General features: G+C 54.1%; 2 protein-coding genes across 9 annotated transcripts in view; one reads left to right on the top strand and one right to left on the bottom strand.

Moving 5' to 3' along the window:
• The window catches only part of DOCK6 (dedicator of cytokinesis 6), a 60,379-nt gene that overhangs the window by 16,966 nt on the left and 15,442 nt on the right, over nucleotides 1-27,971 (bottom strand). For 4 of the 8 annotated variants that reach the window (XM_007995276.3, XM_007995286.3, XM_007995279.3 and 1 more), the window contains 24 exons: nucleotides 27,372-27,438; nucleotides 27,123-27,272; nucleotides 25,169-25,249; nucleotides 24,921-25,074; nucleotides 24,609-24,736; nucleotides 24,409-24,502; nucleotides 23,400-23,562; nucleotides 19,327-19,444; nucleotides 19,185-19,255; nucleotides 18,781-18,919; nucleotides 18,596-18,697; nucleotides 17,933-18,019; nucleotides 17,507-17,738; nucleotides 16,764-16,925; nucleotides 14,347-14,510; nucleotides 12,976-13,080; nucleotides 10,065-10,157; nucleotides 9,706-9,801; nucleotides 8,686-8,826; nucleotides 2,010-2,123; nucleotides 1,752-1,922; nucleotides 1,124-1,263; nucleotides 866-1,035; nucleotides 15-175 (listed from right to left, as the gene is read on the bottom strand). In XM_007995276.3, the coding sequence (XP_007993467.2) occupies nucleotides 15-175; nucleotides 866-1,035; nucleotides 1,124-1,263; nucleotides 1,752-1,922; nucleotides 2,010-2,123; nucleotides 8,686-8,826; nucleotides 9,706-9,801; nucleotides 10,065-10,157; nucleotides 12,976-13,080; nucleotides 14,347-14,510; nucleotides 16,764-16,925; nucleotides 17,507-17,738; nucleotides 17,933-18,019; nucleotides 18,596-18,697; nucleotides 18,781-18,919; nucleotides 19,185-19,255; nucleotides 19,327-19,444; nucleotides 23,400-23,562; nucleotides 24,409-24,502; nucleotides 24,609-24,736; nucleotides 24,921-25,074; nucleotides 25,169-25,249; nucleotides 27,123-27,272; nucleotides 27,372-27,438 (3,103 nt within the window). The remainder of the gene's footprint in view (nucleotides 1-14; nucleotides 176-865; nucleotides 1,036-1,123; nucleotides 1,264-1,751; nucleotides 1,923-2,009; nucleotides 2,124-8,685; nucleotides 8,827-9,705; nucleotides 9,802-10,064; nucleotides 10,158-12,975; nucleotides 13,081-14,346; nucleotides 14,511-16,763; nucleotides 16,926-17,506; nucleotides 17,739-17,932; nucleotides 18,020-18,595; nucleotides 18,698-18,780; nucleotides 18,920-19,184; nucleotides 19,256-19,326; nucleotides 19,445-23,399; nucleotides 23,563-24,408; nucleotides 24,503-24,608; nucleotides 24,737-24,920; nucleotides 25,075-25,168; nucleotides 25,250-27,122; nucleotides 27,273-27,371; nucleotides 27,439-27,971) is intronic. The other 4 variants (XM_007995282.3, XM_007995281.3, XM_007995284.3 and 1 more) reach the window with 2 other exon arrangements.
• ANGPTL8 (angiopoietin like 8) lies at nucleotides 20,149-23,335 on the top strand. The gene is made up of 4 exons (XM_007995275.3): nucleotides 20,149-21,294; nucleotides 21,495-21,656; nucleotides 22,798-22,907; nucleotides 23,013-23,335. The coding sequence occupies exons 1-4, from the start codon at nucleotides 20,998-21,000 to the stop codon at nucleotides 23,038-23,040; spliced, it is 597 nt and encodes a 198-aa protein (XP_007993466.1). The 5' UTR covers nucleotides 20,149-20,997; the 3' UTR covers nucleotides 23,041-23,335.

The raw sequence follows: 27,971 nt of genomic DNA, 5'->3' as shown, positions 1-27,971 counted from the left end.
GCCTCCCTACTCACCGTTGGCGGCCCCTGGGAGATGCTGGCCCGGGAGCCAGGGGCTAGGGGGCCACCAGCAATGGCCATGGCGACAGAGGGGTTGATGGTACCCGCAATGTCCCCTTCGCCTTCTGTGTCTGAGTCAAGCATTGAGGCCAGTCTTGACCGCTGACCTGGACCCTCTGGCAGGGAAGGACAGAGGGAGAAAAAGATAAAGCCTTGGTAAGTGCTGTCCCTGTCTCAAATTTCAGAAGTCTTCCCTCACGGCCAGGCATGGTGGCTCACACCTGTAATCTCAGCACTTTGGGAGGCCAAGGGGGGTGGATCACCTGAGGTCAGGAGTTCGAGACCAGCCTGGCCAACGTGGCAAAATCCCATCTCTACTAAAATTACAAAAAATTAGCCGGGCGCGGTGGCAGACGCCTGTAATCCCAGCTACTTGGGAGGCTAAGGCAGGAGAATGGCATGAACCTGGGAGGCGGAGCTTGCAGTGAGTTGAGATCGCGCCACTGCACTGCAGCCTGGGCGACAGAGTGAGACTCCATCTCAAAAAAAGAAAAAAAAGAAAATAATAAATGGTACAATAATATTTCCCGTCTATTGTAGGCTGACAGTATCTCAGTACTACAGCCCCGCACATTTTCACATAACCTTATGAAGTAGTTGGTGTTATTACTGTCCCCATTACAGGGGAGTAACCTGAGGCTCAGACTCGTTATAACTTGACTAGTCTGTCCTAGCACTTTAACCTGCTCTGCTAATCCTAATGCCTATACTCATATCCCTGACTGTGTTCTCCCACCTTTACTATCCTGTGCCTCCTGTGACCAAGTCCCTGGGTCATGTGAGCCCATCCTCCCCGGCCCACTGACCAGCAAAGTCATGCAGCCGTGGCAAGGTGTCCCGTGCAATCGATAGCAGCGGCAGGTACAGCTCAGCCACACAAGCCTTCACGGTGGCCTCTGCATAGCGGGGATCAGTGTCATGGCCACATAGCAGGCTGTGCACAGCACTGATGGCCTTCTTGTGCAACAGAAATGCCCTGTGGGGTAATGGGGTGCTCAGGACAGGGTGGACATGGCTCCTGAACTGTCCCACCTGCCCTGGGGCTAGACAGGACCTCTGCTCACCCCTCAGCCTCAGGTTCAAGGGCCAGCGCCAGCTCTGTCAGCAGGAGCCCGGCTAGGAAGTGCTGCTGCCGGAATGGTCCACTCAGTTCGAACATGCTGGTCACCTTGGGGTCCGGGGCTTGGCTGGAAAAGGTGGAGCTCTGCAGAGAGGGGGGTAAAAATGGGGGATGCCAGTGGTCAAGGGTCAGAGGTGGGAGGTCACCATTAAAGCCATCTTGGAGGTGACAGAAATCATGGTGCTAATAGCCACAGATGAGAGACTGAGGTTAAGTCATCTGGAGGTGACAGCGGGTATGGGTTTCAAGGCCAGAAATGAGAGGCGGACGTTAACTCATCTGTGATGTAACAGGGCATGGGGTCAAAAGTCAGAGGACTGAGAAATAGCACATGGAACACTGGGCTGGGAGTTAGGATTTAGGGGAGAGAAATCAGAAGTTAGTCCTTCTGGGAAATTGCTGAGAATGACAGGAGAGGTGAAGGGTCAGAGGTCAAAAGTCAAACATAAGGGATCAATTCACCTAGGCAGTGGTCCACCATGAAAGGGACAGAGATGAGGGAACCATAGGAGATGGACTGAAGGTGAGAGGTTGTAGGTCAAAGAAAGGAGGCAGAAGTGAAGCCAGCCCACCTGGGAGGTGGTGGAGGACACAGAGGGGGAGGGCGAGGCTGGGGGCGACAGGGGGCAGCAGGGGAGGTTGAGGGTCACGTAGTGCTCGTGGCTGCATAGGATGCGGGTGAATTCCACGCGCAGGGTCAGCAGGCCTGCTGGATTAGGGGACGACTGGAGCCGCGTGGCCACCTGCAGGAGAGGGGTGGCCAGCAGTGATGTCAACATTGCTCCGCCTTCCATCCATGCCATGTCCACCCTGCCCACGCCCACTCCTACCTGCTTGTAGTGGGCCCGGACCAGGCTGAAGACAAAGCCCCGGTCCACCAGGGACAGAAGGTCACTGAGGAAGAAGGCCAGGCTGGCGTTGAGGCGCTCGGCCAGCTCCACATCCTGAGGACACAGGGGCCTGTCAACCCACACAGCCATACCTCCTCCCCAAACCTCAGCCCCCACAAGGGCCTGGCTTTTTTTTTTTTTTTTTTTTTGAGACAGAGTCTTGCTCTGTTGCCCAGGCTGGAGTGCAGTGGTACGATCTCCGCTCACTGCAAGCTCCGCCTCCCAGGTTCATGCCATTCTCCTGCCTCAGCCTCTCGAGTAGCTGGGACTACAGGTGCCTGCCACCTCGCCCGGCTAATTTTTTTGTATTTTTTAGTAGAGATGGGGTTTCACCAAGTTAGCCAGGATAGTCTCGATCTCCTGACCTCGTGATCCGCCCGTCTTGGCCTCCCAAAGTGCTGGGATTACAGGCGTGAGCCACCGCGCCTGGCCAGGGGCTTGACTCTTACCAGAGTTAAAATCATCTGCCACACCTAGGAGCTGCATCACTGCCCCAAAGCCTTTGTCTCTGGGCTGTTGTGACCCTGGGACTTCCTGGTTGCCCTCCTCAGGCTGCCTTCCTCTCCCATGCTCCTTAAGACACCAAGGCAGAAATGGGCTGACTCCCCGAAAGATCCTCTCGCCCTCTCTGTCCAGAGTTCAGAGCTGGGGAGAGACCATTTCCCAGCCTCCCTTGCAGTGGAATCACATGACCAATTCTGGCCAATGGAATTTGAGGGGAAAGTGAGGTGGCCACTTACATGGCAGAAGCAGGTGGGTGCTGGGGAACTGCCAGGGCCAGGCCCACACAGTGATGTCTCCATAACCTACTTAATGCTCAGAAATAAGCTTTGGTTATTTAAATCACTTGTGACCGTGTTGAAGCGAGTTAGCCTCTGCCCTAACCGATCAACTCCCAACATCATTTATTTTTATTTTTATTAATTAATTAATTAATTAATTATTTGAGACGGAGTCTTACTCTGTCGCCCAGGCTGGAGTGCAGTGGCACGATCTTGGCTCACTGCAACTTCTGCCTCCCGGGTTCAAGCAATTCTGCCTCAGCTTCCCCAGTAGCTTGAATTACAGACACCTACCACCACGGCTGGCCAATTTTTGTATTTTTAGTAGACACAGGGTTTTGTCATGTTGGTCAGGCTGGTCTTGAACTCCTGACCTCAGGTGATCCACCTGCCTTGGCTTCCCAAAGTGCTGGGATTACAGGCGTGAGATACCACACCCGGCCTCTCAGCACCATTTAATGTGAGCTTTACTGAGCATCTGCTCTGTGCCAAGCCCTGTGAATGAGGCAGATGCCATCCCTGCTACGTGTCCAACTCAGTCCAGTGTGGGTGGTGGGGCAGGGAGACACAAAATAAGAATTTCAGATAGTCAGATAGTTCTATGTGCTTCAAAGACAATATTAGATTGGTGCAAAAGTAATTGCAGTTTTGCAATTACTTTCTTTTTTTTTTTTTTTTTTTTTTTTTTGAGACGGAGTCTCGCTCTGTCACCCAGGCTGGAGTGCAGTGGCCAGATCTCAGCTCACTGCAAGCTCCGCCTCCCAGGTTCACGTCATTCTCCTGCCTCAGCCTCCTGAGTAGCTGGGACTACAGGTGCCCGCCACCTCGCCCGGCTAATTTTTTTGTATTTTTTAGTAGAGACGGGGTTTCACCATGCTAGCCAGGATGGTCTCGATCTCCTGACCTTATGATCCACTCGTCTTGGCCTCCCACAGTGCTGGGATTACAGGCTTGAGCCACCGCGCCCGGCTGCAATTACTTAATTACTTTCAATGGCAAAAACCATAATTATTTTCTTTTTTTTTTTTTTTTTTTTTGAGATGGAGTCTCGCTCTGTCGCCCAGGCTGGAGTGCAGTGGCCGGATCTCAGCTCACTGCAAGCTCCGCCTCCTGGGTTTACGCCATTCTCCTGCCTCAGCCTCCCGAGTAGCTGGGACTACATTAGCTGGGACTACAGGCGCCCGCCACCTCGCCCGGCTAGTTTTTGTATTTTTTAGTAGAGACGGGGTTTCACCGTGTTAGGCAGGATGGTCTCGATCTCCTGACCTCGTGATCCGCCTGTCTCGGCCTCCCAAAGTGCTGGGATTACAGGCTTGAGCCACCGCGCCTGGCCCATAATTATTTTCTTTCTTTTTTTTTTTTTTTTTTTGAGACAGAGTCTTGCTCTGTCACCCGGGCTAGAGTGCAGTGGCCGGATCTCAGCTCACTGCAAGCTCCGCCTCCCGGGTTTACGCCATTCTCCTGCCTCAGCCTCCCGAGTAGCTGGGACTACAGGCACCCGCCACATCGCCCGGCTAGTTTTTTGTATTTTTTTAGTAGAGACGGGGTTTCACCGTGTTAGCCAGGATGGTCTCGATCTCCTGACCTCGTGATCCGCCCGCCTCGGCCTCCCAGAGTGCTGGGATTACAGGCTTGAGCCACCGCGCCCGGCCCTTTTTTTTTTTGAGACAGAGTGTTGCTCTGTCACCCAGGCTGTGGTGCAATGGTGTAATCTTGGCTCACTGCAGCCTCTGCCTCCCGAGTTCAAGCGATTCTCCTGCTTCAGCCTCCTGAGTAGCTGGGATTATAGGCACACGCCACCACGCCTGGCTAATTTTTGCATTTTTAGTAGAGATGGGGTCAGGCTGGTCTCGAATTCCTGACCTCAGGTGATCTGCCCTTCTCGGCCTCCCAAAGTGCTGGGATTACAGGTATGAGTCAACATGCCCAGCCTGTAATTACTTGTCACCAACCTTAACAGACTGAGGTAACATTTTCAGAGATACTGAAGGATAACAAAGAGCCTTGGGGAGAATGGCATCCTGGGTAAAGGGAACAGTCAGTGCAAAGGCCCTGAGGCAGGATGTGCCTGGCAGGCCTGGGGAACAGTGAGGTGGCTGATGTGGGCCCAAGGCTCAGCTGGTACTTGTTCTGCTCTCATACTCTCTTGAGCCACTCTGAGACCTCACAAGTTAGCCTCAGTGGCCGTCAAATCCCTGCAACCCAGCCAGGTATGGTGGCTTATGCCTGTAATCCTAGCACTTTAGGAGGCCGAGGCAGGCGGATCACAGTGTCAGGAGTTTGAGACCAGCCTGGCCAATATGGTAAAACCTCATCTCTACTAAAAATACAAAAAATTAGCTGGGCATGGTGGCATGCACCTGTAGTCCCAGCTACTTGGGAGGCTGAGCCAGGAGAATCGCTTGAACCCAGGAGGCGGAGGTTGCAATGCGCAGAGATTGTGCCACTGTACTCCAGCCTGGGCGACAAAACAAGACTCCGTCTCAAAAAAAAAAAAAAAAAAAAAAAAAAATTAGCTGGGCATGGTGGCACATCCCTGTAGTCCCAGCTACTCAAGAGGTTGAGGCAGGAGAATTGCTTGAATCCGGGAGGCGGAGGTTGCAGTGAGCCGAGATCGTGCCATTGCGCTCCAGCCTGGGGGACAGAGCGAGAGTCCATCTCAAAAAAAAAAAGTGGATTATCACAGGCATTGTTCTTCTCTGGATCTCTTTCTTGGGGTAGTTTCCTCACCATCTGGATCAGCCCCTGGGAATGTCAGTCTTTGGGAAGGCTCCAGTGAGACCAGGCCAGAACCTCTGAGACCAGCTTGGAGGTCATATGCGATTGTGCAAGGGTTGGCCTGGGCCAGAATGCCATTTCAAAAATCTGGAAAGTTCTCATCAAATCCAGAGGTCCCATTTCTCCTTAGAAACCAGGCCATCTCCTGGCATGGGTAACATAGCAAGACCCCATCTCTACAAAAAAAAAAAAAAAAAAAATTAGGTGGTTATGGTAGCATGCACCTGTAGCCCCAGCTACTCTGGAGGCTGAGGTGGGAGGATTGCTTCAGCCCAGGAGTTTGAGGCTGCAGTGAGCCTCATATCATGCCACCACACTCTAGTCTGGACAGTAGAGCAAGACTGTGTCTCAAACAAAAACAAATATAGGCCGGGCGCGGTGGCTCAAGCCTGTAATCCCAGCACTTTGGGAGGCCGAGACGGGCGGATCACGAGGTCAGGAGATCGAGACCATCCTGGCCAACACGGTGAAACCCCGTCTCTACTAAAAAAATACAAAAAAAAAAAATAGCCGGGCGAGGTGGCGGGCGCCTGTAGTCCCAGCTACTCGGGAGGCTGAGGCAGGAGAATGGCGTAAACCCGGGAGGCGGAGCTTGCAGTGAGCTGAGATCCGGCCACTGCACTCCAGTCCGGGCTACAGAGCAAGACTCCGTCTCAAAAAAAAAAAAAAAAAAAAAAAAAAACAAAAAAAAAAAAACAAATATAAAAACAAAAACAAAACCACACACAAAAAACTCCCAGACAATCTGGCCAGGCATGGAGGCTCATGCTTGTAATCCCGGCACTTTTGGAAGCCAAGGTGGGAAGAGCCCTTGATCTCAGGAGTTGGAGACCAGTCTGGGCAACATAGTGAGACCCTGACTCTACTTAAAAAATAAATAAATAAATAACCAATTATGGTGGCTTGTGCCTCTGGTCACAGCTACTTGGGAGGCTGAGGAGGGAGGATCCCTTGAGCCCAGGAGGTTGAGGCTTCAGTGAACTATGATCACACCACTGCACTCCAGTCTGGGCAATAGAGCAAGACCCTATCTCCAAACAAAAACAGCCGGCCGGGCGCGGTGTCTCACGCCTGTAATCCCAGCACTTTGGGAGGCCGAGGCGGGCGGATCACGAGGTCAAGAGATCGAGACCATCCTGGCTAACACGGTGAAACCCCATCTCTAGTAAAAATGCAAAAAATTAGCAAGCGTGGCGGCGGGTGCCTGTAGTCCCAGCTACTTGGGAGGCTGAGGCAGGAGAATGGCGTGAACCCAGGAGGCGGCGCTTGCAGTGAGCCGAGATTGCACCACTGCACTCCAGCCTGGGTGACAGAGCGAGACTCCGTCTCAAAAAAAAAAAAAAAAAAACCCGGCCAATCTGGCCATAGCTGAGCCACATTCCTGCAGGGTTTCTGTTGGCTGGATTGAGTGATGGTCACCCCTGTTAGGTGGGACATCTGCCCTCTGCTCTACCATAAGCCCCACTTTCCTAGCTGAAACTGGTATTGACAGTGAGGGGTCAGGAGCTGGTGGCTCAGATTCAAAAACCTCATTCTGCCCCTTCTCATTCGTATGGTACAAGGTTAAGCTACTCATTCATTTCATGCCTCAGTTTCCCCATCAGTAAAATGGAGATAACAATAATACTAACTTCATGGGTTGTTGTGAAAACTTAATGATGCCGGGCGCGGTGGCTCACGCCTGTAATCCCAGCACTTTGGGAGGCCGAGGCGGGCGGATCACAAGGTCAGGAGATCGAGACCATGGTGAAACCCCGTCTCTACTAAAAAATAGAAAAAAAAATTAGCCGGGTGCAGTGGCGGGCGCCTGTAGTCCCAGCTACTGGGGAGGCTGAGGTAGGAGAATGGCGTGAACCCGGGAGGCGGAGCTTGCAGTGAGCCGAGATTGCGCCACTGCACTCCAGCCTGGGCGACAGAGCGAGACTCCGTCTCAAAAAAAAAAAAAAAAAAAAAAAAAAAAAAAGAAAACTTAATGATACGAACCAAGGCCAGGCGCGGTGGTTCAAGCCTGTAATCCCAGCACTTTGGGAGGCCAAGGCGGGCGGATCACCCAAGGTTAGGAGTTCCAGACCAGCCAGGCCAACATGGAGAAACCCTGTCTCTACTAAAAATACAAAATTAGCCAGGTGTGGTGGCACATGCCTGTAATCCCAGCTACTTGGGAGGCTGAGGCAGGAGAATCGCTTGAACCTGGGAGGCAGAGGTTGCGATGAGCCAAGATCGCGCCACTGCACTCCAGCCTGGGCAACAAGAGCGAAACTCCGTCTCAAAACAAACAAACAAACAGAAAAAGATATCCATATAAAGTGCTTAGAACACAGTAAGTGCTCAATAAATGCTCGATATTATTACTATTATGATTAGTATTGCCTGCCTAGCCCCCGAGGGCACTGGAATTGGTAATCCAGGGCCTGAACAAGTCCACTGTCAGGGTCTCTGAACATCAACATCAATTTATTGAGTACTTGCTGTATACTCTGACTGTGCTAAGGGCTAATGGATCTGCCCTGTCACTTCCCTGCTCTCATCAACCCTCATTTCCTTCCTCATTCACTACAATCTAGCCATCCTTACTGCTCTCCTGGTAGCCCAAGCATGGTCTTGCCCCAGGGCCTTTGCACCTGCTATTCTCCCTGCCTGGAATGTTCCTTCCCCAGACGTTGCATGGAATGATCCCTCACTTTCTTCAAGTCTCCCCTTAAAAGCGAGGGTAAGGATTTGGGTCTGTTTTGTTTCTTGTTATGTTGCTACACCCAGCACAGGGCTGTGCACACCAGAGGCACTCAAGAAACAATGAATGAATGGATCCACCCAGCAAAGTGGATTCCCAGTCTTACAGCCAGGAGGCACTGGGCAGGATTGGCACCCCCACCTGGCTGGCTCGCTGTGCACACCAGAGGCACTCAAGAAACAGACAATGAATGAACAGATCAACCCAGCAAAGCAGATTCCTGGTCTTACAGCCAGGAGGCACTGGGCAGGATTGGCGCCCCCACCTGGCTGGCTCTATGTCCTCCCTCAGGTTTCTTCCCACATTGAGACCCTGCATCTCCCACCTTGTGGACACGGGTGATGACCTCCAGGCCCACAGAGCCCACCAGGGCAGTGATGTCGTCCAGGAAGCGCCCAGGGAAGCGCAGCTTGCGGGGTGTGTCTAGTCGCTGGCCAAGAAGCAGGTGCAGTGCCATACTCTTCACCTGGGGGTGGAGTGAGAGGGCTGTGGGTGGGGCTTGAAGGACTGTGGGTGGGGCTTGAAGGGCTGTGGGTGGGGCTCAAAGGGCTGTAGGTGGGGCTTGAAAGGCTGTGGGTGGAGGCTTGACAGAAGGGGCGGGGCTTTAGTAGCAAGGGAGGTGGGCTGAAGGTAGGTTTGAGCCCTGTAGCTGCAGGTAGAAGTTGGGGCCTGAGGGATGTAGATGGGGTTTGTGACCTATGGGTGGGGCTTGAGAAAGCCATGGGCGGATCCTGTGAGCATCCCAGGCCGAGTATAGAGAACAGGAAGGCTGAGAGGGTGTGGGAGGGGTTATGCAGGTCTCCCCAGGGCAAAGTCCAGAGGTGGGACAAAGGGTGGGGCTTGAGGCACTGGATTTGAAACGAGCTTTACTGGAGGTCCAGAGGGGATGCCGCCAGCAGGCCCTGGGAAGGGGGCTTCAAAGAACCTATTGAAGAGTTTTAGGGATGTCTCTACCTTGATCAGACAGCTTTCCCTCTTTTTTTTTTGAGATGGAGTCTTGCTCTGTCGCCCAGGCTGGTGTGCAGTGGCATGATCTTGATCACTGCAACCTCTGCCTACTGGGTTCAAGTGATTCTCCTGCCTTTGTCTCCCATGTAGCTGGGATTACAGGCACATGCTACTACGCCCGGCTAACTTTTGTATTTTTAGTAGAGATGGTGTTTCACCATGCTGGCCAGGCTGGTCTCAAACTCCTGACCTCAGGTGATCCACCCGCCTCGGCCTCCCAAAGTGCTGGGATTACAGGCATGAGCCACCGCGCCTGGCCAGGGGGCATCTCTCTTTAAAAAAGGAAGGGGCTCCCTTGGGGGTCTCTTGCCACCAGGCAGGGAGGCGGGGGTCTCACCATGAGCTGGAAGAAGAACCAGGCGTGCTGGAGGATGGCCTCGCGTACGGCACTGCTGCTGACCACCCACTGCAGAGCCAGCTCCTCGTGAAGCAGCTGGGGACAGAGGCAGGGGTCACAGAGTGCAAGGTGCCACCCCTTCCCGCACCCCCTCTGGAGGGCATGCCAGGGGAGGATGCAGCCGGAGGGCTCGGGGTTAGTGCAGCAGGAGCCAAGCAGGAGGAGAGGGGTAAGAGGAGTGGTCGTGCCCTTTCCCTGGGCTCACCAGACCCCCTTGGGCTCTGGATGGGGGAGGAGCACTGGACCCCTTTGCTGGGGGCCAGGACAAAAATGAAGTCATCCACCCTTCCCCCCACTACCTTCTGCACAGTGGGTCTCGGCTGGGTGGCTGGTGGGGCTGAGGAGGAACCCTCGAGGTAGGAGGAGGCTCGGCTAGAGGTGCGGTCGATGGCCTATGATGGGATGTGATGGTGAGGAGAGGGTTAGTGTGGATGAGGTGAAGGGGTACGTGGTTGGAGGAAAGACGTGTCCACACAGACAGGGATGGGGGAAAAGAGGTGGGTCAATGTGAATATAGAGAAAGAAATGCTTCCACATGGATGGGTCAGGGTCATGGACGGGCAACGGGGGCAGGCAGGAAAGAGAGATGGGTCAGCGTGGGTGGGGAGGGGAGGCTGGTTGGCATGGCCAGGGTGCTGTGGGAGTAGACAGAGCAGTGGAGGCAGGGCCAAATAAAAGAGTAGCTGGAGAGAGCTGGGTGAGTCAAGATCAAGGTGTGTGGGTATGGGAGAAGAACGTGAGGCTGGGTGGGGTGGCCCAATACCTGTTATCCCAGCACTTTGGGAGGCTGGGGCAGAAGGACTGCTCGAACCCAGGAGTTTAAGACCAGCCTGGGCAACATAGTAAGACATTGACTCTACTAAGAAAAAAAAAAAAAACCATATATATAAATATATATATATATATAAAAATATATATATATATGTGTGTGTGGCTGGGCCTGGTGGCGTGTGCCTGTAGTCCCAGCAGCTCGGGAGGCCAAAGCAGGAGGATTGCTTGACCCTGGGACTTGGAGGCTGCGGCGAGCTGCGATGGTACTACTGCACTCTAGCTTGGGTGACAGAGCAAGACTCCGTCTCAAAAAAAAAAAAAAAAAAAAAAAGGAATGCTGTAATCCCAGCATTCTGGGAGGCTGACGCAAGTGGATCACGAGGTCAGGAGATCGAGACCATCCTGGCCAACATATTGAAACCCTGTCTCTACTAAAACTACAAAAATTATCCAAGCATGGTGGCAGGCACCTGTAATTCCAGCTACTTGGGAGGCTGAGGCAGGAGAATCGCTTGAACCCGGGAGGCAGAGGTTGCAGTGAGCTGAGATTACACCATTGCACTCCAGCCTGGGTGACAAAAGCGAGACTCCATATCAAAAAAAAAAGAATGTGATAGAGGAGGTGAGAATAACAATGAAAACACGGTACGGCAGTGACACAGCAGTGCGACCACAATAGGCAGAAGGAGTGTGGATGGAGCAGGACCGAGAACACATGAAGGCTGGGAATGGGTGCGTGGTGTGTGGGGTGAAGGCAGAGGAGATGAAATCAGTGTAGACAGCAAGAATGTGTGTGGCCAGAGAAGGTGAGGGTGAGTGTGGACAAGGTGTAGAGTATGACCGAGTCAGTGAGTCTAGAGGACAGAGAGGAGGACACAGAGGTGCAGGAGGGTGAGTGTGGACAGAGGAGGTTAAACACAAGATGGGGAAGGAGGAGAAAGACAAGGCAGAAAGATAAGGACAGAGGAGGTGAGATGTTGATGAGGTGCCAGGAATAGCAGAGACAGTCCAAGGTTCCAGGCCTGGCCCTGCCCAAGCCTGGCTTGGGCCTTAGTATCCCCATCTGTGAAATGGGTATGGGCAGAGGAGTTCAAGCTCCACTCTTGCTTCCTCCTTTGCTTGTTGGGAGGCGAGGCTGCTCGCAGGAAGAGGAGGTCTGATGACAGAGCCGACCCAACCCCGGGACCTACTCTAACACTTGAGGGCTCTCCAGCTACCCCAGTCCCAGCTATGCCCTGGCAACTAACTGTGCACCACGAGGGCCTTCCATTGAAAAAGCCCAGCCTCAGTGTCACCCAGATTTCCAGATTCCCAACAATCCAAGGAAATGACTGCCCTAAGGCCCCCCTGCTTGTTCTGCTAACAGTCCCCTGGGCCTGTCATAGGGTACAGGTTGCCTTGGTGATGGGCACAGAGCTGGAAGAGGCCCTAGGGCCAAGTGTGTAAGGAAGCAAGCCCTGTGGCCTGCTCTCTGTGTGTACAGTCCTCTGACCTTGGTCCCAATATTTGTACATGCCTTTCCCTCTTCCTGGACACCCACACCCACCCACCCTTCCCTAGCTGACTCTATCTCACCCTTCAGGTCCCAGCAAAAGATGCCACCCCCCTGGAGAAGCCCCCAGGACCACCCAGAGAGAAGCTGGTATTCGGTTGCTACTTGCTTCCTTTCCACGCTGTGTGATCGTACACTTAACGCATTTGTTTGATCCATGTCTATTTCCCCAGCTAGCTAGAAGCTCAGGGTCAAGGCCGGACCAAGAATCTATCATCCCAACAAAATCCCAATGCAATGCCCTCAGCCCTAATCAAGCATAGGCTCAGGACTGCTGGGGGAGCACCATATTTTGAGTCCAAACTGCATCTGAAAAAATTGGAGTGTTATCTTGATTTTACAAATGAAGAAACCGAGGCTTGGGAAGATGCATCCAATTGCTCAGAGCATGGGGTGAGCTCATAGCAGAGATAGGACCTGAACCCAGGCCTGTTTGGAGGCAAAGCCCTCCACTACACCAGGTACCTGGAAAGAGGCAGGGTAAGTAAGGGGAGCTCTTTGTCTAAAACGGGATAGGGGAGCCAAGAGGTTCCGGTCCAGCCCTTTGAGAATCCCATGATCCGGGTGGATTAAAGGGAGGTGAATAGGCCATGCAGGGCAGTGAGGTTATGGGTGACTGGATTTGCACTTCATTTGCATGCTATTTGCATATCATCCCTGTGCCTTCTGTCTCCATCTGAGACTGTGGCCTATGTGGCAGCAAAAGGCCAGTTAAGATGACCCAGCGATGCCTAAACACAGACTTCACAGCCCCAAACAAAGGCAGGAGAGGGGTCTGCCACCTCCTTCAGGCAGCCCCCTTAGGTTAGTCAGATGCAGCCAGGAAGGTGGGAGGAGCTCATGCTGAGGTGGTGTCACACAAGTGCAGGGATAGGTAGGAAGGGCACCTGTCTGGGGTCAGCCCCACAATAAGGGGGCGCCCGCCGCAGCACAGCCTTACTGCCTCCTGGAGCATAAGCGGAATTCACCCAGGAGTGTGAGCGATCGATGCCCTGGAGATACACGGAGAAGTGCTAGCATCCCCAGTGGAGGGGAGCTTAAAATACCAAGCGTGGACACGGTTCTGGACCATACATGTGCCCACGTATGTATCATCATACGTCCTGAAAATCCTGAAAACTGTGCATATGTATGTAGGTCCATTGGGTGCATGCCTATACATACTTGTGTATGTGGGTCCATGGGTGCATGCATACACACCCCTGTACGTCTGTGCATGGGGTGCATGTGTATACACATCTGTATACGTATATGCATGAGGTGAATACGGACCCGTGTACATACAGGCACAGGGTGACTGTGTATATGCACCTGCGTAAGTATAGGCATGGGGTGAATGGGTATATGCACCGGTGTCTGTATATGCACGGGGTGAATGTGTATATGCACCCAGGTCTGTATATGCATGGGGTGAACGTGTATATGCACCTGGCTCTGTATGTGCATGGGGCGAAACTGTATATGCACCTGTGTCTGTGTATGCGTGGGGCGAACGTGTATATGCACCTGGGTCTGTGTATGCGTGGGGCGAACGTGTATATGCACCTGGGTCTGTATATGCATGGGGCGAAAGTGTATATGCACCCGGGTCTGTATATGCGTGGGGCGAACGTGTATGTGCACCTGGGTCTATATATGTGTGGGGCAAACGTGTATATGCACCCGGGTCTGTATATGCGTGGGGCAAACGTGTATATGCACCCGGGTCTGTATATGCGTTATGCGTGGGGTGAATGTGTATATGCACCTGTGTACATATATTCATGGGGTGAATGGTGTATACACACTTGTGTCCACACATTCATGAGGTGAACACATATATGTGCCCATCTACATATATGCATACAGTGAACGTGCCCATGTTCCTGTGTAGGTATATGCAAGTGAGCGGTGAATGTGTATATGCACCTGTGGACATACATGCATGGGGTGAATGTGTATATGCACCTGTGTAGGTATATGCATGAAGTGAATGCGTATATGCACCTGCTACACTAGGTACATATTGCTCTTTGTTCAGCCACGCCAAGCTCTGCCATCGTCCTCGGGTCAGTCATGGAGTACAGAGCTCAGTACCAAGTCTGATCCATACCCCACAACCTGCAACAGCCCAGCCCAACTCTGCTGCCCAGAGTTAAGCCTTCATCCATGTTGTCGTCTCTGTTGTTTCCCATGTTTCATCAGCAGAGATTCTTCGCCCACCCACGTGGCAGCTACAACCACTGAGGCTGGAGATTCCAGGGCCCCCGTTGCCCTACCTTGCTGGCCAGGATGCGGCAAACCTCATCATCCACAGAGCCAGGGGCCACGGCGAGGTCGGGGTTGCTGCTGCTGATGCTCTTGGAACGCGCCAGGTAGAGGCTTATGGGGCGACCAGAGCCACGGGCCAGTGTGGCAGCCTGCACTGTCACTGGAGGGGCCCCTGAGGATGGAGTGAATAGGGTCAACCACCCACCCACCTGATGTGATGCCTCCCAGTCCCTTCCTACTTAGCTAATCTTTGCAAAATCACTTTCCTTCTCTGACCTTCCAAGTTCCTCATCTATAAAATAGGTATAATGACTGCCGCCTCACAGAGATTTGGGGGGCATTGAAAAACTGAGAATAGGCCAGGTACAGTGGCTCATGCCTATAATCCCAGCACTTTGGGAGGGCACGCCAGGAGGATCACTTGAGCCCAAGAGTTCAAGCCCAGGCCAGCCAACATAGCAAGACTCTGTCCCTACAAAAAAATTAATGAAAAAATTAGCCAGGCATGGCAGTGTGCACCTGTGGTTCCGGTTACTTGGAGAGGCTGAGGCAACAGGATTACTTGAGCCCAGGAGTTTAAGGCAGCAGTGAGTTATGATCGTGACACTGCACTCTAGCCTGGCCGACAGAGTAAGACCCTGACTCTTTTTCTTTTTTGTTTTGAGAGAGTTTCACTCTTGTCACCCAAGCTGGAGTGCCATGGCGTGAACTCAGCTCACTGCAACCTCTGCCTCCTGGGTTTAAGCAATTCTCCTGCCTCAGCCTCCTGAGTAGCTAGGATTACAAGCATGCACCACCATGCCCAACTAATTTTTTTTTTTTTTTTTTTTTTAATGAGACAGAATCTTGCTCTGTCACCAGGCTGGAGTGCAGCAGGGTGATCTCAGCTCACTGCGACTTCCGCCTCCTGGGTTCATGTGATTCTCCTGCCTCAGCCTCCCGAGTAGCTGGGACTACAGGCATGCGCCACCATGCCCAGCTAATTTTTGCATTTTCAGTAGAAACAGGGTTTCACTATGTTGGCCAGGATGGTCTCGATGTGTTGACCTCGTGATCTGCCTGCCTCAGCCTCCAAAAGTGCTGGGATTACAGGCATTAGCCACTGCACCCGGCCTAATTTTTGTATTTTTAGTAGAGGCAGGGTTTCATCATGTTGGCCAGGCTGGTCTCAAACTTCTGACCTCAGGTGATCCACTCGTCTCAGCCTCCCAAAGTCCTGGGATTACAGCTGTGAGTCACCACGCCTGGCCAACCCTGGCTCTTAAAAAAAAAAAAGAAGAAAAAAGAAAAAACCCCTGAGAATAACTCCTGACACATAGGGGTTGGTGTTTATTTGGCAAATTAAAAAAAAAACAAAAATTCCAACTCTATAGAGGGTTCACTGTGTGCTAACCATTTTGTGTGGATTATTATGTCATTTACTATGACCAGCGCCCCCATGAGGTGGGTACTATTATCATCCCTGTTTTGCAAAAGGAAAAACAGGCTCAGAGAAGTGACGTCACATGCTCAAAGTCACAGAGATTGTAGGTGGCAGGGCCAGGATTCACATCCAGGCGGTCCAGCTTCAGTCCCCGCTCCAAGCTACTGAAGAGGCTTGCTGACTATCTAAATCATTTTCCAGCCAAGCAAACAGAAACCACAGCCCAAGGATGGGGCAAAAGTGGGCAAGACATTATCTCTCTTGCAAGTTACTCAAACCAGCCAAGGCCCGTGAGGCCTCAGGGCATTTGCACATGCTATTCTCACTACTTGGATGCTCTTCTCCCAGATCTTTCTTTCCTTTTTTTTTTTTTTTGAAACAGAGTCTTGCTCTGTCGCCCAGGCTGGAGTGCAGTGGCGTGATCTTGGCTCACTGCAACCTCCATTTCCCGGGTTCAAGTGATTCTTCTGCCTCAGCCTCCTGAGTAGCTGGGGCTACAGGCGTGTGCCACCACACCTGGCTAATTTTTTTTTTTTTTGAGACAGAGTTTCACTCTGTCACCCAGGCTGGAGTGCGGTGGCATGATCTTGGCTCACTGCAACCTCTGCCTCCCGGGTTCAAATGATTCGGCCCCCCTAGTAGCTGGGATTACAGGCACCTACCACCACACCTGGCTAATTTTTGTTTTTTTAGTAGAGACGGCGTTTCACCATTTTGGCCAGGCTGGTCTTGAACTCCTGACCCCCTGAAGTGATCCACCTGCCTTGGCCTCCTAAAGTGCTGGGATTATAGGCATAAGCCACTGTGCCTGGCCCCAGCTAATTTTTGTATTTTTAGTAGAAACAGGGTTTCATCATGTTGGCCAGGTTGATCTCAAACTCCTGACCTCAAATGATCCATCCACCTCAGCCTCCCAAAGTCCTGGGATTACAAGTGTGAGCCACCGCACCCAGCCTCTTCTCCTAGATATTTCTTGTCTCCCAGGGATTTTTACGAACTTACCATCCGGGAGGCTGGGCTCAGTGCCAGGCAGGCGAAATGCGTAGTGGATGTAGGCAGCCAGCTGTGGGCAGTGACCGCGGGCATCCTGGGCTGCCTCCAGGCTCCGGTGGACAAGGCTGACTACATGGGCCATTGCTTCAAAGGCTCCACGGCCCAGGTTCACTGCCGGGCAAAGCAGAGGTCAAGTTCCAGGGCCCAAGGCCTCTCACCTCCCCGCCCACTTTCCAAATATAAAGACATCAGGATTCGAGGGATCATGTGCTCATTAAAGGGTCACAGATTTTTTTTTTTTTTAGATGGATTTTTGCTCTTGTTGCCCTGACTGGAATGCAGTGGCATGATCTTGGCTCACTGAAACTTCTGCCTCTCAGGTTCAAGCAGTTCTCCTGCCTCAGCCTCCCGAGTAGCTGGGATTACAGGCACGTGCCACCACGCCCAACTAATTTTGTATTTTTAGTAGAGACGGGGTTTCTCCACGTTGGTCAGGCTGGTCTTGAACTCCTGACCTCAGGTGATCTGCCCGCCTCGGCCTCCCACAGTGCTGGTATGACAGGCGTGAGCCGCCGTGCCCAGCCAAAGGGTCACAGAAGACCTTCTCTGGGTGTAGGGGACTGGGGGTCATTTATCAGATGAGACAAATGGCCAGAGAGGTAAATGGACCTATAGAAGTTCCCTCAGGACCTCAGGACTGAGGAGCCATGTGCTGGATGGGGAAACTGAGGTCTGAGGCCACATCCGCTTACCAATCTGGCCACTGATGATCGGGGGCCTGACGACCAGACGCACGAGCTTGTCCAGCACGTGGTGGGAGAAGGCCACGAGGGGTTCGGGGCTGGCCAGGCGCAGTGCGGCAAGACTGGCCCGCAGCTCCTGCTCCACGTTGCCCTCGCTCAGCACAGCGTCCTTGAGCCGGAATGGGAAGGCCCCCTCCTCCAGGACATGCACCAGGGTGAAGAATTTGTCCAGGTGGGGGTCCTGGGTAGGGACATGGAGTGAGCAGGGTGGGGCCCCAGGGGACGAAGACCACCCCCGCCTGAATCAGCAGCTGACCAAAGTCACGTCCAAGGCCCGAGGCCAGACCTCCCCGGCCATCGGCAACTGTTACTCAATCCTAGGGCAGGCAAGAGGGGAGCAGGGCAGGACTCTTGGGTTCCCGCCCCACCCCGTACCTGGGGGTGCACAGAGGACACGGCCGTGAGCTCCACACTGAACACGCCCTTGTGACCGTCCACCCAGCGCATGCCCGGCAGCGCCACCTGTGGGAGGGAGGCACCGGGTGGGCACTGGTCAGCCCTCCCCGACTGATCAGGTCACCCAGCGGCCCCAGCCATTGCGACACTGTGGCGTGAGTATAGCCCGGTCTGGGGGTGCAACCAAGCACCCTGACCCCAGCCCTGGTCCCAGTAGACTGAGGGGGTCCACGGGGCAGGCTGGAAAACCCACATGCCAAGGAGGGGGCAGAGAATGGAGACACAGGGTGAATGAACACTCATTGAGTAGGTCAGGAAACAGGATAGGAGGATTTGAGGCCTCGAGTCATTAATGATGGTGCATTCATGGGGAATGATAAGGTACTGCGGGGGCAGGGGACAGTGATCAGGAAGGCAAGCAGGGTGCTAATGTGGGAATGGAGCAGAGAGGCAACGGGAATCTTTGGGGAGGACAGGTAGGACACAGAGAGGCATTAATAGGGGGATAATGAGCTACACAGGGGCCCTGGAGGCACCAGTAGAGGCCAACAAGCCTCCCAGGATTGACAGGAAGGCAGGCAGGTGACTCGGGAGTGCTTCTGGGGAGAGTGCATTGGCAGGCAGGCGCTCCGGGGCACATACATCGGGTGTGAGCACGGAATAGCTGGGCGGCGGCTGGTCCACGGACACCGGGAGACAGAAGGGGCCGGTCCTCAGGCGCCCATGCTGCAGCAGTGGGATCCACTGGGGAGAGGCTGGAGGTTAGGTCTGCGGCCAGGCTTGGGGACGAGGAGGGCTCAGGGGGAGGAAGGGAGGGGACGGCTCACAGTAAAGCCCACGGGCGTCTCCAGGGCAGTGCCCGGCCGGGGCTGGCAGCTGATGTGGTAGAAGGTGAACAGCAGGTGATGGTTCTCTGTCACGCAGGCTGGAAGATGCAGCTTGAACTCCTCGTAGAACTCAGGGGACCTGGGAGAATCGGGCTGGGGGATCTGCTGGGGGCTGGGGTCCCCACTGTCTGCGCCATCACCTCTGCCATGCCACGCCCTCATTGCTGCTGGGCCTCACTGTCTCTGCTCTCTGCCCCAGCTTCCCTCATTAGCACTCTGGGAGCCTCTACCTCTCTTCTTCCTGCCCCCCATCTTCTCATCGACGCTGCCCTATGTGTATATATAAGGGACATCCTCCTATCCCCATGAGTGCCCCCGAGTTCCTCACATGTCCCCCTACATACTTGTGATGGTAGACCACCGGTGTGAAGGCCTCGCGGGTAAATTCAGCGCAGCTGGACTTGCCAAAGATGACCTGGCAGAGTGGATGCATAAGGAACCCACGGGGGATGCCCTCCCCCCCTTCCCTGGGGTGCAGTCACTGACCGGCAGGGCCTGGCTGGGGTCCTCGCCTGTCATGTACTGCACTCGTACGGCAAGGTTGCGCACGGAGCCCTGGCGGCTGCTGAAGTTGAGGCTGTGCGGGTACACGTACAGCAGGTTCCTGTCGGGGGCAGGATGGGGGTGTCAGAGGAACAGGGCTCCTGAAGGTGCACATATGAGGCTGGGGTGATGGGACAAGGCTGGCTGGGAGCACAGACAGTCCGGGAAGAGTGGGTCATGAGGCTGGGGCAGGTGAGAGGTAATATAGGTATCAGGCAGGAGATAGGACAGAGGGCAGAGGGTGGAGGACAAGTGAGTACCCTCAAAGCACGGATTGGGAACAGCGTGGTAGAGGGTGGGAACACAGAGAGACATCGGAGGCACTCACGGACACAATGACACACAGAAGGCAGAGAACAACGAAGCACTCGGGGCCAGAGTTCCAAGGTGGCTCAGGTGGCCAGTGGCCAAGCCTAAGCCCCACCCGAGGGCCTGACTGCCCTTCCCCTAGGAGGTCACTAGAATTATGTGGCCTATTTCTCAGGTGCAGAAACTGAGGCCAGAGTCAGAGTCCTGCCTCCTTCCCCCAGGGGCAACTCTGTGCAAGCCTTGACCTCTCTCTGGGCCTCAGTTTCCCTGTGTGTATAATGGGCACTTCAGGCCTTCCAGCTGAGCCTTTGTAACGATACTGATAATGATAAATAACAACAGTGACAATAACTGCACCAAACACTATTACTACAACAATACAGTAATTGCACCTACTGTGTGCCAGGCTCTGTTCTAAGCACTCAACATGAAATCACTCATTTACTTCTCACAAGTAGCTCATGAGGCAGGACTAACATCACCACCATTTTACAGGAAGGGAAACTGAGGTACTTGCACAATCTGCCAGGGACTAAAATGGCAGTCAGTGGTGATCTGGGTATATGCAGGTCTTGGAGATCAGGCTGTGTGACCTTGGGAGAGTCTCTGCCACCTGCACCTGCCCCCTTGGCTACTAACCAGGCCAATAAACGCCCTCAATGCTTATAAAATCTTCACTATTGGCCAGGCACGGTAGCTCAAGCCTGTAATCCCAGCACTTTGGGAGGCCGAGACAGGCGGATCATGAGGTCAGGAGATCGAGACCATCCTGGCTAACACGGTGAAACCCTGTCTCTACTAAAAAATACAAAAAACTAGCCGGGCGAGGTGGCAGGCGCCTGTAGTCCCAGCTATTCGGGAGGCTGAGGCAGGAGAATGGCATAAACCCGGGAGGCGGAGCTTGCAGTGAGCTGAGATTCGGCCACTGCACTCCAGCCTGGGCAACAGAGCGAGACTCCATCTCAAAAAAAAAAAAAATCTTCACTATTATTACCATCATTGCGATGCCTATTCATAGATGGAGAAACAGGCTCAGCATGGTGAGTCTCAGGAACTCCCAGCGGGGTCTGGGGCCCATCCTCTCCCAATGCCCCCCACCCACACCTGGCCCTGAGCCCCAGGAAGCGTGATCCCGGCGTGGCCCAGCCGGACATTCGCATGATGCAATTATCGCACCACCGCCAGGCCCTTGTGCAATGCGGGGCACCCGGCTGGCCAGTTAACGATTGACTGGGGATCAGTGGGGGTGTGAGACATAAAAGGCTTCAGTGACGGTGCTGTGGCTACACACTCAGACCCTCAGTCATGCCGGTGCCCGCTCTGTGTCTGCTGTGGGCCCTGGCAATGGTGATCCAGCCTGCCTCAGCGGCCCCTGTGAGCAGCCCAGAACTAGCAGAGCATGAGGAGCTGACCCTGCTCTTCCACGGGACCCTGCAGCTGGGCCAGGCCCTCAATGGTGTGTACAAGACCACGGAGGGACGGCTGACAAAGGCCAGGAACAGCCTGGGTCTCTATGGCCGCACAATGGAACTCCTGGGGCAGGAGGTTAGCCGGGGCCGGGATGCAGCCCAGGAACTTCGGGCAAGCCTGTTGGAGACTCAGGTGGGCACCACAGCTGCGACACTGTGGGGTGGTCAGGAGTTCGAAGAGGAGTTCGTGTCTAGGGTAACCAACCATCCTGGTTTACCCAGGACTGAGGGGATTCCTGGGATACAAAATTTTCAGCAATAAACTCAGGCAAATCCTTAGGTACACAAAGATGAGTTGGTCATCCTACTAGTGACCCCCTGTTTATTAAGCAGATGGAGGAGGATATTCTGCAGCTGAAGGCAGAGGCCACAGCCGAGGTGCTGGAGGAGGTGGCCCAGGCACAGAAGGTGTTACAGGACAGTGTGCAGCGGCTAGAAGTCCAGCTGAGGAGCGCCTGGCTGGGCCCTGCCTACCAAGAATTTGAGGTCTTAAAGGTAAGGGGCTCCCCCAGCCCTAGCAGGCTGAGACCCTGATTCCCGGCCAGAACTCGCTTCTGCACCTAAGTCCCAAAGACCTCCCAGATCAGCCTCCCAGCTCTGTGGCCTCTACTCTGCATGTCCCCAGACAAAAACCAAGTCCTTTTGTGTGCCTCAGTTTTCCATTTGCAAATAAGGGCAACACCTGGTGTCTCACAGTAGGGCCAGGTACTCAATGCAGGTAAAATATTCAGCATGGGGCGGGCACACAGTTGGCACTCAATAAATTCTTTTTCTTTTTTTTTTTTTTATCAGACAGAGTCTCACTGTCACCCAGGTTGGAGTACGGTGGCATGATCTTGGCTCACTGCAACCTCCACCTCCTGGGTTCAAGTGATTCTCCTGCTTTAGCCTCCAGAGTAGCTGGAATTACAGGTGCACCAGCTAATTTTTGTATTTTTAGTAGAGATGGCATTTCACCATGTTGGCCAGGCTGGTCTCGAACTCCTGACCTCAAGGGATCTGCCTACCTTGGCTTCCCAAAGTGGTGGGATTACAGGTGTGAGCACCTGGCCAATAAATTCTTACTACTAGAGAAACTAGTAATATTTTGTAAGCACCCAATAAGTACCCAGCACTGTTCTATGCCCTTTAATAATTCATACGATGGCCGGGCTTGGTGGCTCACATCTGTAATCCCAGCACTTTGGGAGGCTGAGGCGGGTGGATCACTTAAGGTCAGGAGTTGGAGACCAGCCTGGCCAACATGGTGAAACCCCATCTCTACTAAAAATACAAAAAATTAGCTGGGCCTGGTGGCACGTGACTGTAGTTCCAGCTACTCAGGAGGCTTAGGTAGGAGAATTGCTTGAACCCGGGAGGCGGAGGTTGCAGTGAGCTAAGATCATGTCACTGCATTCCAGCCTGGGTGACAGAGAGAGACTTTGTCTCAAAAAAAAAAAAAAAATCCATACGATGTTTATCACCTCCCCATGAAGTGAGTCCTATTTTATCCCCATTGTACAGATGGAGAAACTGAGGCCAAAGAGCATTGCTGACTTGCTGGGTCACACAGATACAATAGGGGGGCCAGGGCAGGGGGTCAGGAGATGGGAGGTGAGGTGGCCGTCGGCTGAGGTTTCCATTCTGACCCCTACAGGCTCACGCTGACAAGCAGAGCCACATCCTGTGGGCCCTCACAGGCCACGTGCAGCGGCAGAGGCGGGAGATGGTGGCACAGCAGCATCGGCTGCGACAGATCCAGGAGAGGTGAGCCTGGCGGGGGTTTGGGAGGCAGGGCAGTTGGATGGGGGGTGCACAGGGCAGCTGAAAAGGGGCCCCCTCACCTGGGATGAGCCACATCTCCCTCCCCAGAATCCACAAAGCGGCGCTCCCAGCCTGAATCTGCCTGGATGGAACTGAGGACCAACCATGCTGCAAGGAACACTTCCACGCCCCATGAGGCCCCTGAACAGGGAGGAGCTGCCTGTTCACTGGGATCAGCCAGGGCGCCGGGCCCCACTTCTGAGCACAGAGCAGAGACAGACGCAGGCAGGGACAAAGGCAGAGGACGTAGCCCCATTGGGGAGGGGTGGAGGAAGGATGTGTACCCTTTCATGCCTACACACCCCCCTTATTAAAGCAGAGTCGTGGCATCTCACCCAGGGTGTCTGTGTGTGTCCTCGGCTTAGGGAGACCCCAACCAGCATGATGTACGAATACCTCCCATTCAAGTGCCCAGCTGGGCCCCAGAGGCTGTACCTATAGCTGGTGTGGGGGGCGTAGACTTCGCGAGCAGGGAACTCCAGGATCTCCTTGGTGGGCCGGCCCCTGGGGTCCGGATAGGGCTTGATATGAAGCAGCTCGGGGGAGAGGCAGAAGTGGGGATTTTCCGGAGCTGGAGAAATGTCGATCTTGAGCTGGGCTGGGAAGGGAAGAACCAGTTTGCACCTGCCTGGGAGCCTCCCGGCCCAGCCCACCCTGTCTGGGCTGTGGAGTCAGGGCAGACTCTCCCACGATGTTCTCTGGGGACTGGGGGCTGTGTCCCTCAGGTGCCAAGTCCAGAAACTGCCCTCAACTTTGCTGTCTCTCATCCTACAGTTTTTTTTGTTTTTGTTTTTCTTTTTTTTTAAGTGGAGTCGGGCTCTGTCGCCCAGGCTGGAGTGCAGTGGAGCGATCTTGGCTCACTGCAACCTCTGCCTCCCCAGTTCAAGTGATTCTCCTGCCTCAGCCTCCCAGGTAGCTAGGATTACAGGTGTGTGCCACCACACCAGGTGAATTTTTGTATTTTTAGTAGAGACGGAGTTTCACCGTGTTGGCCAGGCTGGTCTCAAACTCCTGACCTCAAGTGATCTGCCCGCCTCGGCCTCCCAAAGTGCTGGGATTACAGGTATGAGCCGCTGCACCTGGCCCCCAGGCTGGTCTTGAGCTCCTGTGCTCAAACGATCTTCCTCCTGCCTCAGCCTCCCAAAGTATTGGGGTTACAGGCTTGAGCCACTGCACCCCAGCCTTACCCCTACATTTGATCAACTCTGCCCCCAGGACCCCTGCCTGCCCCGCTGCCATTATCCACCCTATATCCATCTTATTTATTCTGCTTCTTGTCTATGGTCCTCATTAGAAGGCACAGTCAGCCCCCAAGGTCAGGGATTTGTCTATCAAGGTCATGGTTGGGTCTCTGATGCCCCTGGCACAGTAGGTGCTCTCGGTGTAGGTTTGTTGAGTGACTGAGTGAGAGTGATACTTCTTGTGTATGGGGTGTGCCACGCACCAGTCACAGGACGTAGTCGCCGCAGCAGGGACGACGGGCGCCTCATGTCAGCCAGGAACTTGAAGAGGTCCTCGTCACTAAGTCGCTCGGCCTCCTACATGGGACCCGCTCCCGTCAGCCTGGGCCAGGGGGCTAGGGGGTCCCCAGGGCTGATGCAGCCAGCGGGGAGCGGGGGAGTCCCTGGCCCCGGGGTAGGACACCTGCTTAAAGAAGTTTGTGACAGTTAGCGTGGCTGGGCGGAAGCCAGAGAAGCTGCAGGCGTCGTCCCCACTACTCGCCCGGTCCTGGGGCCCCCGACGGCGGCGGTCTGTCCAAGCTGGCCGGCGCTCTAGAGGAGGGAGTGACAATGACCAAAGGGGGACCAAGATGAAACAAGGAGACTCAGGGGCGGCACAGTTCGGCCAGCAGAGGGCGCACCCCCATCGCTCCGTAGCCCCGCCCCAGGCCTGTCAGCACCACCCTTTAGCCCCGCCCCTATTCCCGCCCCAGGGCTGTTAGCCCCGCCTCCTCACCGCCCTCCGAGTCAGAGTCCCGGTCCAGCTGCCCAGCGCTGCTCACGATGTTGGCCAAGTGCACGGCCGTCCAGGCAAAGGGCATGCGGTAGCGGCCCAGGCGGGTGCAGAACTGCTCAGCTGCCAGGCGCAGCTTCTCTAGCTTCTCTTTGTTCTATGGGGAGACCCCCGTCCCCTGCCAGCTCAGCATCCTAGCCCTGCTGAGTCAGGAATCTGGCCTGCCCCTGGTTCAGCCCCCACACACTTACCTTGGCTGTGTCTACTTCTTTCATCACCATGTAAGGCTCACAGCACTCACTGATGTCCCCTTGCTGAAGCACCTTCTCCAACTGCGGGGCAGATGAATGAATCCAGTGAGGCACCGCCTGAACGCTCTGTTCCCTCCTACTGACTCCCCAGCCTCCAGGACCCCTCATGGGCCCTCAGACACTCCTATCATATGAAGGCTTTCACTCCAACACTTCCCATGGCTCCCACTGTCCTTGGGATCAAGGATTAGTGCTTGACCTGCCTGGTGGCTACTCCCTCCCATTCTTCAGATCCACCCCCAAACTCCAAGCCCACTTTTAGCTGGTGATATTTTCCCTACATTTACTTATTTATTTACATTTATGTATGTATGTTTGTATGTATGCATGTATTATAGAGACAGGGGTCTCGCTATGTTGCCCAGGCTGGTCTCAAACTCCTGGGCTCAAGTGATGCCCCCGCCTCTGCCTCCCAAAGTGCTGGCATAACAGGCATGAGCCATCACGTCCCCGGCTTGCCATGCAAAATTTTTTTTTTTTGAGACAGAGTCTTGCTTTGTCGCCCAGGCTGGAGTGCAGTGGCGTGATGTCCGCTCACTGCAAGCTCCGCCCCCTCCGGGTTCATGGCATTCTCCTGCCCCAACCTCCCAAGTAACTGGCGCCCGCCACCACACCTGACTAATTTTTTTGTATTTTTAGTAGAAACAGGGTTTCACCATGTTTGCCAGGATGGTCTCGATCTCCTGACCTCGTGATCCGCCCGCCTTGGCCTCCCAAAGTGCTGGGATTACAGGCGTGAGCCACCGCGCCCAGCCTTTTTTTTTTTTTTTTTTTTTGAGACAGAGTCAGAGTCTCCCCTGTTGCCCAGGCTGAAGTGCGTGGTGGGATCTCAGCTCACTGCAACCTCTGCCTCCTGAGTTCAAGCGATTCTCCTGCCTCAGCCTCCTAAGTAGCTGGGATTACAGGCATGACCCACCACACCTGGCCTTTTTTTTTTTTTTTAAATGAAGTCTCGCTCTATCACCCAGACTGGAGTGCAATGGTGCAATCTCGGCTCACTGCAACCTCTGCCTCCCGGGTTCAAGCAATTCTCCTGCCTCAGCCTCCAGAGTAGCTGGGATTACAGGCACCTGCTACTACGCCAGCTAATTTTTGTATTTTTTGTAGAGAATGGGTTTCACCATGTTGGCCAGGTTGGTCTCGACCTCCTGGGCTAAAGCGATCCTCCCGTCTCAGCCTCTCAAAGTGCTAGGACTACAGTCATGAGTCACCGTGCCTGGCCTTCCCTACATTTTTCTTTGTTAGTGTAAACAAAAGCCACTCTGGGCATGGCTCTGAACCATGAGGCCTAGACTCCAATCCTGACCACTCAGGGGCTGTAAGACCCTGGGCAGTGGGACCCTAGCTACTCTGTGCCTCAGTTTCCCCATCTGGAAATGGGAGCTATGGCACCCCTCCACCTTGGGGCCTGTGGTGAGGACTGAAGATGGGATCCCTGTGAAGCATGACCGTAGCAGCACCTGCCTGTGGACACTGGATTCATTTCATCATTGCAACCTAATTGAAGATTTTGAGAAAAGAAACTTGTCCTCACTCCCAGAAAGAGAAACTCTCAAATGAGGGTGCCAACTAGGTCTTTCATCTGTCCACAAACTTCCCAACAGCATCTCACCTGCCTCCGAGGACCCCAGCCTGTTACATGTGCCCAGGGATGGTTTTTCTTCCCAGGCTGTCCACTTATGGTTCTCAGCTCAACTGTCGCCTCTCCCTGGAAGCCCTCGGTGATTTCTCCCCACCTGAGTTGGGTTAGGGACCTCCTCCTAGCCTGTGTGACCCTGGCAACAGCCCTGATTACCCTTCTTGGTGATGTATCTGTCTCATTCTGTGAAGGCAGGGACTGAAGCAGTGACAGGCATTCGGTATTACCACCCCCTTGCCCAGCCCCAGCAGGTACCTTGATGACCAGGAAGATGTCAGGTGAGGGGTAGGTCACGGAGAAGATGGCAGAGCGGGCCAAGGTGGAGATGGCAGGGTGGGTGCCATGAGCCCGAAGCAGCCCCTTTATGGAGTCCGAGTTCAGGTCGAAGTAGAAGTTCTCCGAGATCTGGGGATACCAGAGGCAGCTGGGCTACTACTTTTGGGAAGCCCACAGCCCCCCAACAAGGAGGAGGAAGGGGAGGAAAGAGAAAAAAGAGGCTCCTACCTTCTTTTTCTCCCGCACGTCATACAGAGCCAAGATCCCAAAGATGGGCTCAATTTCAATCTCAAACCTACAAGTAAATGGGAGGGAGGGGGTTCTCCTTAATACTTCCCGCCATCCACACACCCCACTCCCTCTTGGGGCCCAAGGTGGGGGGCATCTGACTCCCACTGGGCCACATGGAACCGCCACTTAAGGGCTTGCAGAAAAGGTACATCTCATTTTGCAAAAGGGAAAACTGAGGCACTAAAGGTTTTTTTGTTGTTTTTTTGAGACGGAGTCTCGCTCTGTCACCCAGGCTGGAGTGCCGTGGCCGGATCTCAGCTCACTGCAAGCTCCGCCTCCCGGGTTTACGCCATTCTCCTGCCTCAGCCTCCCGAGTAGCTGGGACTACAGGCGCCCACCACCTCGCCCGGCTAGGTGTTTGTATTTTTTTAGTAGAGACGAGGTTTCACCGTGTTAGCCAGGATGATCTCGATCTCCTGACCTCGTGATCCACCCATCTCGGCCTCCCAAAGTGCTGGGATTACAGGCTTGAGCTACCGCGCCCGGCCTTTTGTTGTTTTTTTTTGAGACAGAGTCTTGCTCTTTTGCCCAGGCTGG

Source organism: Chlorocebus sabaeus, chromosome 6 (genome assembly GCF_047675955.1).
Source record: "Chlorocebus sabaeus isolate Y175 chromosome 6, mChlSab1.0.hap1, whole genome shotgun sequence".
NCBI lineage: Eukaryota > Metazoa > Chordata > Mammalia > Primates > Cercopithecidae > Chlorocebus > Chlorocebus sabaeus.
The sequence above is the reverse complement of the archived record's forward strand: the minus strand, read 5'-3'. Positions and strand labels throughout refer to the sequence as shown.